The 14,285-nt window shown below is 45.0% G+C and overlaps 1 protein-coding gene across 2 annotated transcripts in view; it reads left to right on the top strand.

Annotated features, from left to right (window-relative positions):
* Positions 1 to 14,060, top strand: part of LOC106601141 (3',5'-cyclic-AMP phosphodiesterase 4C) — a 29,881-nt gene extending 15,821 nt beyond the window's left edge. The window contains exons 6-14 of one of the 2 annotated variants that reach the window (XM_045715116.2): positions 3,021 to 3,114; positions 4,506 to 4,678; positions 8,252 to 8,350; positions 8,487 to 8,651; positions 11,821 to 11,920; positions 12,159 to 12,313; positions 12,461 to 12,583; positions 12,718 to 12,900; positions 13,109 to 14,060. In XM_045715116.2, the coding sequence (XP_045571072.2) occupies positions 3,021 to 3,114; positions 4,506 to 4,678; positions 8,252 to 8,350; positions 8,487 to 8,651; positions 11,821 to 11,920; positions 12,159 to 12,313; positions 12,461 to 12,583; positions 12,718 to 12,900; positions 13,109 to 13,651 (1,635 nt within the window). In that variant the 3' untranslated portion in view covers positions 13,652 to 14,060. The remainder of the gene's footprint in view (positions 1 to 3,020; positions 3,115 to 4,505; positions 4,679 to 8,251; positions 8,351 to 8,486; positions 8,652 to 11,820; positions 11,921 to 12,158; positions 12,314 to 12,460; positions 12,584 to 12,717; positions 12,901 to 13,108) is intronic. The other variant, XM_045715117.2, reaches the window with a different exon arrangement.
* The last annotated feature ends 225 nt before the right edge of the window (positions 14,061 to 14,285 follow it).

Genomic DNA, 14,285 nt, shown 5'->3' with positions numbered 1-14,285 from the left:
GGATGAGAGAGTAATTAAAAATAGAAGTAGGAAGGTATGAGAGGGAAGGTTGAGAGAGTGGGAGGGAAGGTAGTAAAATAGGTGAGTAAGAGAGAGCAGAAAATAGAGAGGAAAGGGGAGTAGAGCAGAGAAGAGGAGTAAGAGAAATAAGGAGATGGAGAGAGAAGCAGAGAAGAGTGGAGGGAAGAAGAGAGGAGAACACAGGGGAGGGGAGAGGAGAACAAGGGAGAGGAGAGTAGAGCAGATGAGATGAGAGGAGAGGAAAGGAATGGAGAGGAGAGGATTGACCTTGAGAAAGGTCAGAGACACCTGCCTACTCTCTGAGATTGTCACCCAAGCAGCAGCCACCTCCCTCCCTCGCTCCCATCATGCTGCAGGACTGACTGTGAGGAGGCAGTTGCTAGGGCAACCTCTATGGTTGCCATGGAGATTATTATGTGTGAAGGATCAGTCAGTAGGACACAGACTGAGGGGACTTGTCCGAATCGCACTGCGCCTGCTTGCACGTGACTGCCTCTGTTAGTAACAAAACACATTCCACTACCAGTCTTCAAGATCCGCTCATGTTTGGTTGAGATATCGCAACATGAAGTCTATGCAACATTACATTTCCTGTTTAGCCATATGGAACATATGTATCCTATTCATGCATCGTGTCTTTTTCTCACCTGCATTCCAGCAGACATTGTACAGGCAGGGTGTGTGACATCATCACCAAAAGACCCAGAACGTGATGTAGGAAAACGGCAGCTCTTCCACCATTGCTCCAACATGCTGTTGCTTTGTCAGGCTCCTGCAGTGGTTGCCTGTTGACAAGGTCATACCGTACTGTATGAAAGTTGTATAGTAAACCCATGTGTTCTTTAGGAATTCTATTTCACTATTTTACAGTAGATGTGTGATACATCAGTATCAAACAGAATTCATATTGTGCTACATTGTTGACATTTTTGATTGAGGTTAGAGCTGATGTACAGTATTCGTCTTTGTTTAGTGGTATGACCTGTATCCTGAATGAGGTATAGTGGTTCATATTAATAATAATCATTTGTTCTATTTCACACATACTCAAGTACCTATTACAGTTTTGTCAGTCACATTGGTGCAATTTTCACAAGTATGTGGTACATTTTCAACAGTCTAAGCACAAAAATCGAAACTCTAAGTACATTTTCAATTGACTGAGTAGTACAACAAACAAATTCACAGTCCCTTGTTCACTGCACCAAATCACTCCTTCAATTTGGAAGTGTATTCAATCTAAGTATCTGCTTTTCAAAATGTACTTTTGACATGATTTGTTAACAATGCAATTACTATTATTTTTATTCAGCACTTCAAAAAGCACTTAAAAAAGAAAGTATCTTAGTTAGTTAAAAATGGTAGTTAAAATTACTTAATGGTGAGCCTGATGTATTGATGACTAAACTAAATGTTCTCATGGTATTTTGCACGAGTGACTCAAGGGTGAAAGATGTGTTCAACTCCAATGAATGCACAATGAAAGGTTCTGAACATAAGATGGGGGCATTACAAGTGTTATCAGGTTAGAGGTTTGTACTTAGAGTTTTGAAAATAAACGACTTATACCTGAAACAATGTGCCACAGTGATTGAAAAAAAAACTTGAATGTGTATGTGTGAATTGGAAATGTGTGTTTTGTATATCCTAACTCCCCCTGAGACACCCAGGGAGCAATTAGGGTTAAGTGCCTTGCTCAAGGGTACAACGATTGATTTTTCATCTTGTTGGCTCGGGGATACGAACTAGATACCATCCGGTTACTGTCCCAATGCTCTAACCACAGATAGAGCCAGATGTTTCACCAGATGTATATATCTGAAGCCTCTGGTCCACTCCCCACCAATAAGTTTTGTAGACCAAACAGAGTGCACTAAGTTTTGTAGACCGAACAGAGTGCACTAAGTTTTGTAGACCGAACAGAGTGCACTAAGTTTTGTAGACCGAACAGAGTGCACTAAGTTTTGTAGACCGAACAGAGTGCACTAAGTTTTGTAGACCGAACAGAGTGCACTAAGTTTTGTAGACCGAACAGAGTGCACTAAGTTTTGTAGACTGAACAGAGTGCACTAAGTTTTGTAGAACGAACAGAGTGCACTAAGTTTTGTAGAACGAACAGAGTGCACTAAGTTTTGTAGAACGAACAGAGTGCACTAAGTTTTGTAGACCGAACAGAGTGCACTAAGTTTTGTAGACCGAACAGAGTGCACTAAGTTTTGTAGACCGAACAGAGTGCACTAAGTTTTGTAGACCGAACAGAGTGCACTAAGTTTTGTAGACCGAACAGAGTGCACTAAGTTTTGTAGACCGAACAGAGTGCACTAAGTTTTGTAGACGTGATCCTTTGACAAAGTTTTTTTTTTAACTACATTGTTTACAAGGAGTGCAAGGGTGAATTGAGTTGTTGCACAAGCACATGCTAGAACGCGCCAATGGGATGTTGTTAGCTCATGCTTGGCTCTGCCAACCACCTTGCTTGTTCTGCCCGCTATGCTTCATCTGCTCCCATTGAAAATGACACAGATGAACTATCTTGGGTTAGTTATAAATATCTTTGCTCTAACCACCAGGCTACCTGCTGCCCATTGTTTTGTTTTTCAAAACAATGTGTTAGATGTATTTTGCTAAAAAGGGATTTGTACAGATTTCCTTTCTTATGGACTATGATGTGCTATTTTTGGCATGGTATGAAATCCAGTGTGAACATGGGCCTCCTGTATACGTATAGAAAGAGTGGGGTCTCATTTTGACTTTGGATTGTGCAGAAGTTGCTTATTTGTTTGCTTTCTCTCCATATTTGGGGTTTTTCAACAGTACTACTCTGAGGCCAAGTGTAGCTTTGTGTCCAAGACTTTCCAGTTTTAACATTATTTCAGGGACACTATTCAAGCAACTTCTGTCTTCTCCCGTTCTTGGTAATAATATCATGCTCTGCCTCTCCATCTCTTTCTTCCTCTCGCCATCCCTCTCTCCATCTCTCTCTCTGTTTCCTCCCCCAGTTTAAGAGGATGTTGAACCGGGAGCTATCTCACCTGTCAGAGATGAGTCGTTCAGGGAACCAGGTGTCTGAATACATCTCCACTACCTTCCTCGGTGAGTCACACTCCTCCCCTTTCACCTGCACTCCTGACTCGGTCTCTGTCTGTCTTCTATCCCTTGTACACCTCAGTCCTCTATCCTCTAGAAAACTGACCAGAGCCCTATGTATGTGGCTCTGGTCAAAAGTAGCGCACTATCGGCTGCCATTTAGAAAGAGGGTTATATTTTAGTTAATACTGACCAGTATAATGCATTTATTGTTATTTAACATTTATCCACACTGTTAACCCCAATGTGCTGTCATTACTCAAAACTTTTGAGGAAACGCGTTGAACTTAAAATATCTGAGTACAGTTACTTAAAGTGATTTTGTAGTTATTAATCAAACTGATAGAGTTACTGTGCGCTTGTAGGGGGTCCTGATTTGAGTTGTATCAGAGTAACGCCCACTTTAAGCCACGCCCCCAATATAATTTCCCAGTGTACCTTGCGTTTTTGAGTGAATTGTGGAATCATCACCCATGACTGTATTTGTTAGTGACAGAAACATGGTTGTGGAATTCGTTCATTTTCAGTCCTATGGCCTTCCCCAAGTGAATTCCTAGGTGAATGTTATCATTATAATTAAACATTACATATCTCATAAGGCCTTATTTTGGGGCCTAGATTTACTCTAATACAGTGGCCTGAAACTCATGGTTGACAGGCCACATCAGGCCTGCAAGTAAGGTTGCAAAATTCAGGGAACTTTCCCAAAATTCCCAGATTTAAAAAAAAAAAATCGAGGTTGAAGGATTTCCAGGAATCTTCTAACCTGGATTTCTGGAAAACATACCAGACTTTTGCAACCCTACCTGCAAGACACTTTATGCTGGCTTGCAAAGTGACATGTAATTCCTATTGGAATCCAGCCAGAGTTAGTCTATCCAACAGTAGAAATGTGTATTCACTCACAACCTGCATTCATAATTACTGCCAGGGTTAGGAACAGTGTGAGGAGACTACCTAAGCAATTTAAATTGGAACAACCATTTCTGTAACGGGGAAAACTGTATGTTATTTAACTGTGTGTAACATAACATTAATCAATCAATCAATCACTCAATGTACATGCAAAAACACAGATATTAAAAGCAATTCCCAAAAATCAACCTGCAGTAGAGCATGCTGGGAGAAAAGTTAATTTGTTGTCATAACTTTAGAAAATTGAGTTCATGTGATTTCGTAAGTTCAACGTACTAGAAGTATTTGGGTTAAAACGGCCTTGGGGTTTACAGTGCAGGCAGTCATTTAGACTCAGGTCTCTTTACAAGTGAGCCCTGTAATGATGCATACTATAGAGATATAGCACACTATAGCCTTTATAATAATGAGTTATAAATGAATGCTTATAACAAGCATTCAAAAGTATTGTAATTAACCTCTGACCTCCATGTCTCCTCCAGATAAGCAGAATGAGGTAGAGATCCCGTCTCCGACCCTGCGGGAGCGGGAGCGGGACAAGCCCATGTGTCATATCAGTGGAGTGAAGAAGCTGACACACAGCTCCAGCCTGTCCATCAACACCACCATGCCACGCTTCGGAGTCAAGACTGAACAGGAGGATGCACTGGCCAGGGTACGGTATACCTGTACTGGATCTGGGATCTGTGGACCCTTACACATACTCACACATAAACACTCAGTCACTTCGAAGATGATTTAAAATTACATATCCTGCTGAGACCCAGCAAAAAAAAGCTTTTTGAATTATTACTTTTTTGGGAGTGAAATAAACATTTTACAACATTTATTTTATTATTTTATTGTTTGTGCACTGTAGTGGATATTATGATGCGGTTAATATTTGTAAAATGTTACATTACAGTAAATATGTGTACAGTAGGTGAAAAACAGGATATTTATACACAAGCTCTTATTTAGCTCTTATTTAATGTGAGAAAAAATATATTACACTGCTCTGAAAACTAACCAAACTATTCCACAGATACACTATATATACTGCTCAAAAAAATAAAGGGAACACTTAAACAACACATCCTAGATCTGAATGAAATAAATAATCTTATTAAATACTTTTTTCTTTACATAGTTGAATGTGCTGACAACAAAATCACACAAAAATAATCAATGGAAATCCAATTTATCAACCCATGGAGGTCTGGATTTGGAGTCACACTCAAAATTAAAGTGGAAAACCACACTACAGGCTGATCCAACTTTGATGTAATGTCCTTAAAACAAGTCAAAATGAGGCTCAGTAGTGTGTGTGGCCTCCACGTGCCTGTATGACCACCCTACAACGCCTGGGCATGCTCCTGATGAGGTGGCGGATGGTCTCCTGAGGGATCTCCTCCCAGACCTGGACTAAAGCATCCGCCAACTCCTGGACAGTCTGTGGTGCAACGTGGCGTTGGTGGATGGAGCGAGACATGATGTCCCAGATGTGCTCAATTGGATTCAGGTCTGGGGAACGGGCGGGCCAGTCCATAGCATCAATGCCTTCCTCTTGCAGGAACTGCTGACATACTCCAGCCACATGAGGTCTAGCATTGTCTTGCATTAGGAGGAACCCAGGGCCAACCGCACCAGCATATGGTCTCACAAGGGGTCTGAGGATCTCATCTCGGTACCTAATGGCAGTCAGGCTACCTCTGGCGAGCACATGGAGGGCTGTGCGGCCCCCCAAAGAAATGCCACCCCACACCATGACTGACCCACCGCCAAACCGGTCATACTGGAGGATGTTGCAGGCAGCAGAACGTTCTCCACGGCGTCTCCAGACTCTGTCACGTCTGTCACGTGCTCAGTGTGAACCTGCTTTCATCTGTGAAGAGCACAGGGCGCCAGTGGCGAATTTGCCAATCTTGGTGTTCTCTGGCAAATGCCAAACGTCCTGCACGGTGTTGGGCTGTAAGCACAATCCCCACCTGTGGACGTCCGGCCCTCTTACCACCCTCATGGAGTCTGTTTCTGACCGTTTGAGCAGACACATGCACATTTGTGGCCTGCTGGAGGTCATTTTGCAGGGCTCTGGCAGTGCTTCTCCTGCTCCTCCTTGCACAAAGGCGGAGGTAGTGGTCCTGCTGCTGGGTTGTTGCCCTCCTACGGCCTCCTCCATGTCTCCTGATGTACTGGCCTGTCTCCTGGTAGCGCCTTCATGCTCTGGACACTACGCTGACAGACACAGCAAACCTTCTTGCCACAGCTCGCATTGATGTGCCATCTTGGATGAGCTGCACTACCTGAGCCACTTGTGTGGGTTGTAGACTCCGTCTCATGCTACCACTAGAGTGAAAGCACCGCCAGCATTCAAAAGTGACCAAACATCAGCCAGGAAGCATAGGAACTGAGAAGTGGTCTGTGGTCCCCACCTGCCGAACCACTCCTTTATTGGGGGTGTCTTGCTAATTGCCTAGAATTTCCACCTGTTGTCTATTCCATTTGCACAACAGCATGTGAAATTTATTGTCAATCAGTGTTGCTTCCTAAGTGGACAGTTTGATTTCACAGAAGTGTGATTGACTTGGAGTTACATTGTGTTGTTTAAGTGTTCCCTTTATTTTTTTGAGCAGTGTATATACAAAAGTATGTGGACACTCATTCAAATTAGTGGATTTGGCTATTTCAGTCACACCCGTTGCTGACAGGTGTGTAAAATCGAGCACACAGCCATGTAATCTCCATAGACAAACATTGGCAGTAGGATGGCCTTACTGAAGAGCTCAGTGACTTTCAACGTGGCACTGTCATTGGATGCCACCTTTCCAACAAGTCAGTTCGTCAAATTTCTGCCCTGCTAGAGCTGCCCCGCTCAACTGAAAGTGCTGATATTGTGAAGTGGAAACGTCTAGGAGCAACAACGGCTCAGCCACAAAGTGGTAGGCCACACAAGCTCACAGAACGGGACTGCTGAGTACTGAAGCACGTAATGTGTAAAAATCGTCTGTCCTCGGTTGCAACACACTACCGAGTTCCAAACTTTCTCTGGAAGCAACATCAGCAAAATAACTGTTAGTCTGGAGCTTAATGAAATGGGTTTCCATGGCCGAGCGGCTGCACACAAGCCTAAGATCACCATTCACAATGCCAAGCATCGGCTGGAATGGTGGGAATGGTGTAAAGCTCGCCACCATTGGCGAGCTTTACACTTCACCAACTGGCAGTCCGACGGAATAATCTAGGTTTGACGGATGTCAGGTGAACGCTAACTGCCCCAATGCATAGTGCCAACTGTAAAGTTTGGTGGAGGAGGAATGATGGTCTGGAGCTGTTTTTCTTGGTTGGGGCTAGGCCCCTTAGCTCCAGTGAAAGGAAATCTTAACACTACAGCATATAATGACATTCAAGACGATTCTGTGCTTCCAACTTTGCGGCAACAGTTGGGGGAAGGCCTTTTCCTGTTTCAGCATGACAATGCCTCCGTGCACAAAGCGAGGTCCATACAGAAATGGTTTGTTGAGATCGGTGTGGAAGAACTTGATTGGCCTGCACAGAGCCATGACATCAACCCCAGTGAACACCTTTGGGATGAATTGGAACGCCGACTGCGAGCCAGGCCTAATCACCCAACATCCGAACCCGACCTCAATAATGTTCTTGTGGCTGAATGGAAGCAAGTTCCCACAGCAATGTTCCAACAGCTAGTGGAAAGCCTTCCCACAATAGTGGAGGCTGTTATGGCAGCAAAGGGGGGACCAACTCCATATTAATGCACATGATTTTGGAATGAGACGTTCGACAAGAGCATGTGTCCACATACTTTTGGTCATGTACTGTATTTACTTACTGGAAACAATTTGAATATCAAACTCACAAAAATTATGATTACACAATTACATGCATGTACTTTCTTCTTTAAATAAAATGTGCTAAATTGAGATGGCAGCCATTTAAAAAAAAAACAGGATGAGAAAGTACAAAGTCACACCCCCCACATTATATCATTGAATACCCCAGAATGTCCTCTCAAAGGTACAACAGGACTTAACACAGTGGCATGTATGGCCTCAGAGATACAGCCCAAAAAATCTATCTCCATTAGAGTGGACAAAAATGAATTGATTTCATTTATTGATGGGTCTCTGAAGGGATTAAATGGAGTCATATGTCAAGTCAAACTCAGGGAATGTGTAAATTTACTTGGCAAATAAAGGTGATTCTGTTTCTGATTCTGATGTCTGTTGACCAGGAGCTGGATGACTTGAATAAGTGGGGCCTTAATATCTTTCGTCTGGCTGAGTTCTCCAATAATAGGCCTCTCAGCTGTATCATGTTCGCCATCTTCCAGGTGGGTGAAAAGCAGTGGTTTTATCCATTCGATTTTCAGTAAGAGTGGTCATATAGACTTAATGTAGACTTTGCTGTTCATATACGTGTATAGGATCCTGAGTGTTTGTGTGACACTGTGTTTTCCTTCCCTGTAGGAGAGGGATCTGTTGAAGACGTTTCGAATCCCTGTCGACACCTTTGTGACCTATGTTATGACCCTGGAGGACCACTACCATGCCAACGTGGCCTACCACAACAGCCTCCACGCCGCTGACGTCACACAGTCCACCCACGTCCTGCTGTCCACACCGGCTCTGGACGTAAGAACCACATTTCACCACACACTGAGCCTATGTCTAACAACAGCGAACTTGAAGCACACAGCTGCACTCTAACTATCATCGCACATTCATGTCCTGTAGGCTGTTCTAAAACGTGATTGGTTACACTGTTGTCATGACGTTGCCCTCTTTGGGTTTCTATGTACCATCCCCCTACCTCCCCCTACCCAGGCCCTGTGAGAGGGGTCGTAAATTCCAAAGGGAATGTCCTGCCTCATGGCCACAGTTTTGACACAGAGTGGTTTCATAGAGAGACAAAAGAATTCTTCCACCTCACAGGATTGGAGAATCAAATCAAATCAAATGATTTTATATAGCCCTTCTTACATCAGCTGATATCTCAAAGTACTGTACAGAAACCCAGCCTAAAACCCCAAACAGTAAGCAATGCAGGTGTAGAAGCACGGTGGCTAGGAAAAACTCCCTAGAAAGGCCAAAACCTAGGAAGAAACCTAGAGAGGAACCAGGCTATGAGGGGTGGCCAGTCCTCTTCTGGCTGTGCTGGGTGGAGATTACAACAACACATGGCCTAGATGTTCAAATGTTCATAAATGACCAGCATTGTCAAATAATAATAATCATAGTAGTTGTCGAGGGTGCAACAAGTCAGTAACACAAGGGTAAGTGTCAGTTGGCTTTTTCATAGCCGATCTTTGAGAGTATCTCTACCGCTCCTGCTGTCTCTAGAGAGTTGAAAACAGCAGGTCTGGGACAGGTAGCACGTCCGGTGAATAGGTCAGGGTTCCAGCAGGTCTGGGACAACAGGTCTGGGACAGGTAGCACGTCCGGTGAACAGGTCAGGGTTCCATAGCTGCAGGCAGAACAGTTGGAACTGGAGCAGCAGCACGGCCAGGTGAATTGGGGACAGCAAGGAGTCATCAAGCCAGGTAGTCCTGAGGCATGGTTCTAGGGCTCAGGTCCTCAGAGAGAGAAAGAAAGAAAGAGAAAGAGAGAATTAGAGAGAGCATATTTAAATTCACACAGGACACCGGAAAAGACAAGAGAAATACTCCAGATGTGACAGACTGACCCTAGCCCCCCGACACATAAACTACTGCAGCATAAATACTGGAGGCTGAGACAGGAGGGGTCAGGAGACACTGTGGCCCATCCGATGAAACCCCCGGACAGGGCCAAACAGGTAGGATATAACCCCACCCACTTTGCCAAAGCACAGCCTCCACACCACTGGAGGGATATCTCCAACCACCAACATACCATCCCGGGACAAGGCCGAGTATAGCCCACAAAGATCTCCGCCACGGCACAGCCCAAGGGGGGGGGCACCAACCCAGACAGGAAGACCCCGTCAGTGACTCAACCCACTCAAGTGACGCCCCCCTCCCAGGGACGGCATGGAAGAACACCAGTAAGCCAGTGACTCAGCCCCCGTAATAGGGGTAGAGGCAGAGAATCCCAGTGGAAAGAGGGGAAACCGGCCAGGCAGAGACAGCAAGGGTGATTCGTTGCTCCAGCCTTTCCGTTCACCTTCACACCCCTGGGCCAGACTACACTTAATCATAGGACCTACTGAAGACATGTGTCTTCAGTAAAGACTTAAAGGTTGAGACTGAGTCTGCGTCTCTCACATGGGTAGGCAGACTATTCCATAAAAGAAGAACTGAACAACATTTATGTTCCTGGAGAAGGTATAAAAGATCGGTGAAGAATCCAGCTATGAACTGGTCCGTTTGGTACAATTTGGTGAAACTCATGAGAGACAATACGGCCATATTACCATAATAATGTTTATATAATAGCCTCAGCTATGAGAGTTACATCTAAATGGTTGTATAAAATGAATGAATCAGGATAGAACTGTTTGTGATATTGTGTAATGGATTTTGGACTGTTTAATGAAGGAAACTCCAATTCCCTTTGCAGTCTTAACTAAGTCATCGGCACGCCCCCAGGGACACCAACAGGACAAGGCGTCATGTGACAGCCTTTTTTACGTTCAGTATATAAACCCCCCTCCAGGGTTTCTTTCCCCAGACCAGCTTACCTCAATAACGAGAGTGCCAAGGTTTGACCATGCATTCCTCTACTGAACTTAACCATACCACGTGGTTAAACTATTAGACTACCGACAGAATAAGAACAAGTCTTTGATATTAATTACTAGTCTGCAGCTAGGAATTCGGTATCATTGAACGCGAAGACCGCCGAAACATCTCTCCTATAACGACATTAATGAATGTCACTTTGAAATATCCATTCTAACACACACACACACAGAGAGAGAGAGAGAGAGAGAGAGAGAGAGAGAGAGAGAGAGAGAGAGAGAGAGAGAGAGAGAGAGAGAGAGAGAGAGAGAGAGGAGAGAGAGAGAGAGAGAGGAGGAGAGGAGAGAGAGAGAGAGAGAGAGAGAGAGAGAGAGAGAGAGAGAGAGAGAGAGAGAGAGAGAGAATGCGAGAGAGAGAGAGAGAGAGAATGCGAGAGAGAGAGAGAGAGAGAATGCGAGAGAGAGAGAATGCGAGAGAGAGAGAGAGAGAGAATGCGAGAGAGAGAGAGAGAGAGAGAATGCGAGAGAGAGAGAGAGAGAGAGAATGCGAGAGAGAGAGAGAGAGAGAATGCGAGAGAGAGAGAGAGAGAGATGCGAGGACGAAACTCTCCAACAGACCAAACTCTCCAACAAGGATCTCGATGACACACTGAGCGTAAATATATATATTGATTGCAATTGTTCCCGAATGAGCGTTCATGTGCAAAGGATTAGCATATCAATTGTTAATATTTATCACCCAGCTGAGAAGATACAGGGACTGGTACCGTCTCAGCTGACCCTTATCACCCTTTAACAAGCCGCCATGCCGGTTTAGCCCACTAGGGACTTAGTGAAGACTGGGTTCGTGCAGATAAACAACAATTTACGACGTTTGGAATGAGACTGGCATGAGGTAAATAACACATCATTAATGAGGAGACAAATCGATCAGATATTATAATATCTGAAAGTTATATTAGGAAAATTAGAACTTTGTAATCTGAATATTTTCCTTGGTGCCCCGACCTCCTAGTTAATTACAGTTACACGATTAATCAGTTTAATCGCGTAATAATAATTACAGAGAGTTATTTGATAAACATGTCTTCAGTTTAATGATGCCAAAGACACGACACTGTGTTCTATCGCTCTCTCTGTCAGGCTGTGTTCACTGATCTGGAGATCCTGGCTGCGTTATTTGCTGCTGCCATCCATGATGTGGATCACCCTGGCGTGTCCAACCAGTTCCTCATCAACACCAGTGAGTCCTTACAATGGAGATAGGAGGAGACAGGATGCTGTACAGTACACTGCATTCTAACTTAATAAAGCTCCCTGAACCACATCTCAGTTGAGATCAGCTCACTAGTCAGTGTAGCACAGCTGATAACGTGATAAGAAAATGTCAGAGTCAGCACTGTAATGTGAAATCGGTACTTGTGGGGTGTGTCTACAGGTGCTCTGACCTAGTATGTGTTCTGTACTGTCCTCTCCCCCAGACTCGGAGCTGGCTCTGATGTACAACGATGAGTCAGTCCTGGAGAACCACCACCTGGCCGTGGGCTTCAAGCTGCTCCACGAGGACAACTGTGACATCTTCCAGAACCTCAGCAAGAGGCAGAGACAGAGCCTGCGCAAGCTCGTTATCGATATGGTGAGGCTCCTGCCACTCACACTCACCCACTAATGGGCTGCTCTGCTGGCTCGGTAAGGGGCGGGGCTTATAAGAGTTATTTATATGTTATTTTCGGATGTTTTTTTATGTTTTTGTTTGACCTCCTCCTTTAATTGACCTCTCAAGGTGTTGGCGACGGATATGTCCAAGCACATGAGTTTGCTGGCTGATCTGAAGACCATGGTGGAGACGAAGAAGGTGACCAGTTCAGGAGTACTCCTGCTCGACCATTACACTGACCGCATCCAGGTGAGCTTTCCCCTCTGACCTCTAAACATATACCCTGCAGACAAAATGGTACTCCAAACTCAAATTGAAGCTGGAGAAAATTCACAACGTCTACCGTGCACTGGTGATACCTGACCTTATGTGTGTGTCTGCAGGTGCTGAGGAACATGGTGCACTGTGCGGACCTAAGTAACCCCACCAAGCCCTTGGTCGTGTACAGAGAGTGGACTGAGCGCATCATGGAGGAGTTCTTTAGACAGGGGGACAAGGAGAGGGAGAGAGGCATGGAGATCAGCCCCATGTGTGACAAACACACTGCTTCTGTGGAGAAGAGTCAGGTTAGGAAACATACACACAACACACATTTTGGGATCACTTTCAAAGTAATTATAAAAGCTTAATGCTTATATTTTCTTTCTTAATAATTATTGATGTTTATAAATGTCATCTCATGTTGCTTACACAAATTCCTTAGCCGTGTAATGTGCTTGTTATTAGTGTGATGTTCGGTAGTGTGTTTGATTCTCCTGGTGTTGTGTGCTGTAGGTGGGCTTCATCGACTACATCGTGCACCCTCTGTGGGAGACGTGGGGGGACCTGGTGCACCCTGACGCCCAGGACATCCTGGACACTCTTGAGGACAACAGGGACTGGTACCAGAGCACCATCCCTCAGAGTCCCATCTCCCCACCCCCAATGCCCCTCGGCCCAGACAAGAGGCTCAACGCCTGCATTGACAAGTTCCAGTTCAAGCTCACCTTGGATGACGACACGGAGGGAGGACAGGAGGAGGAAGAGGAGGAGGAGGAGGAGGAGAGGAAAACCACCCCCAATCACATGGTGCTGGACTGCAGTCAGGGAGAGGAGGAAGACAAGAAAGAAGAGGAGGAAGGAGAGGACGTGGTGAAGGGTGAAAAGGAAGGAGACATCATCGAGGAGGAAGGGGAAGTAGGGATGGAGGAGGAGGAGGAGGAGGAGAAGAGGGGAGTTCTTCAGCGAGCTCAGTCAGGAGTGGAGATACACTCTGACACAAGCCCCGTGGAGGACGAGGAGGAGGAAGACTCCTCCTCACCAGCTGATGACACATGAGTTCCGCTCCTCTCTCCCTGGCCACACCCCACATGCACACACCACGCCCCTGTTGTCCATCCTTTATTTCCGATGGCCAAAACCCAATATCAAATAAGACTACATAGACAATAGACCTTTAAATCTATTTTTCAAAAAGGGAACACAAATAATATTGCTTAAAGAAAAGCTATTTACACAGCAACTGTAGATTTGGAGTGGGAGCTGGAGAAGTTTCTTCCAGCTGATGCTTTGAGGAACTGCTATGAGGACAAAGAGGAACATAGAGAATCGTTAATAATGGGCCATTGAAGACAGTGTAGCACTGGAACTGAAACACACACACATAAACGTACACAAACTCACATCCACACAAACTCACCTCCACACAAACTCACCTCCACACAAACTCACCTCCACACAAACTCACCTCCACACAACTCACCTCCACACAAACTCACCTCCACACAAACTCACCTCCACACAAACTCACCTCCACACAAACTCACCTCCACACAAACTCACCTCCACACAACTCACCTCCACACAAACTCACCTCCACACAAACTCACCTCCACACAAACTCACCTCCACACAAACTCACCTCCACACAAACTCACATCCACACAAACTCACCTCCACACACAAACTCACC

This window comes from Salmo salar, chromosome 03 (genome assembly GCF_965601325.2).
Source record: "Salmo salar chromosome 03, fSalSal1, whole genome shotgun sequence".
Taxonomy (NCBI): Eukaryota; Metazoa; Chordata; class Actinopteri; order Salmoniformes; family Salmonidae; genus Salmo; species Salmo salar.
Note: the sequence above shows the minus strand (reverse complement) of the source record. Positions and strands in the feature narration are given on the sequence as shown.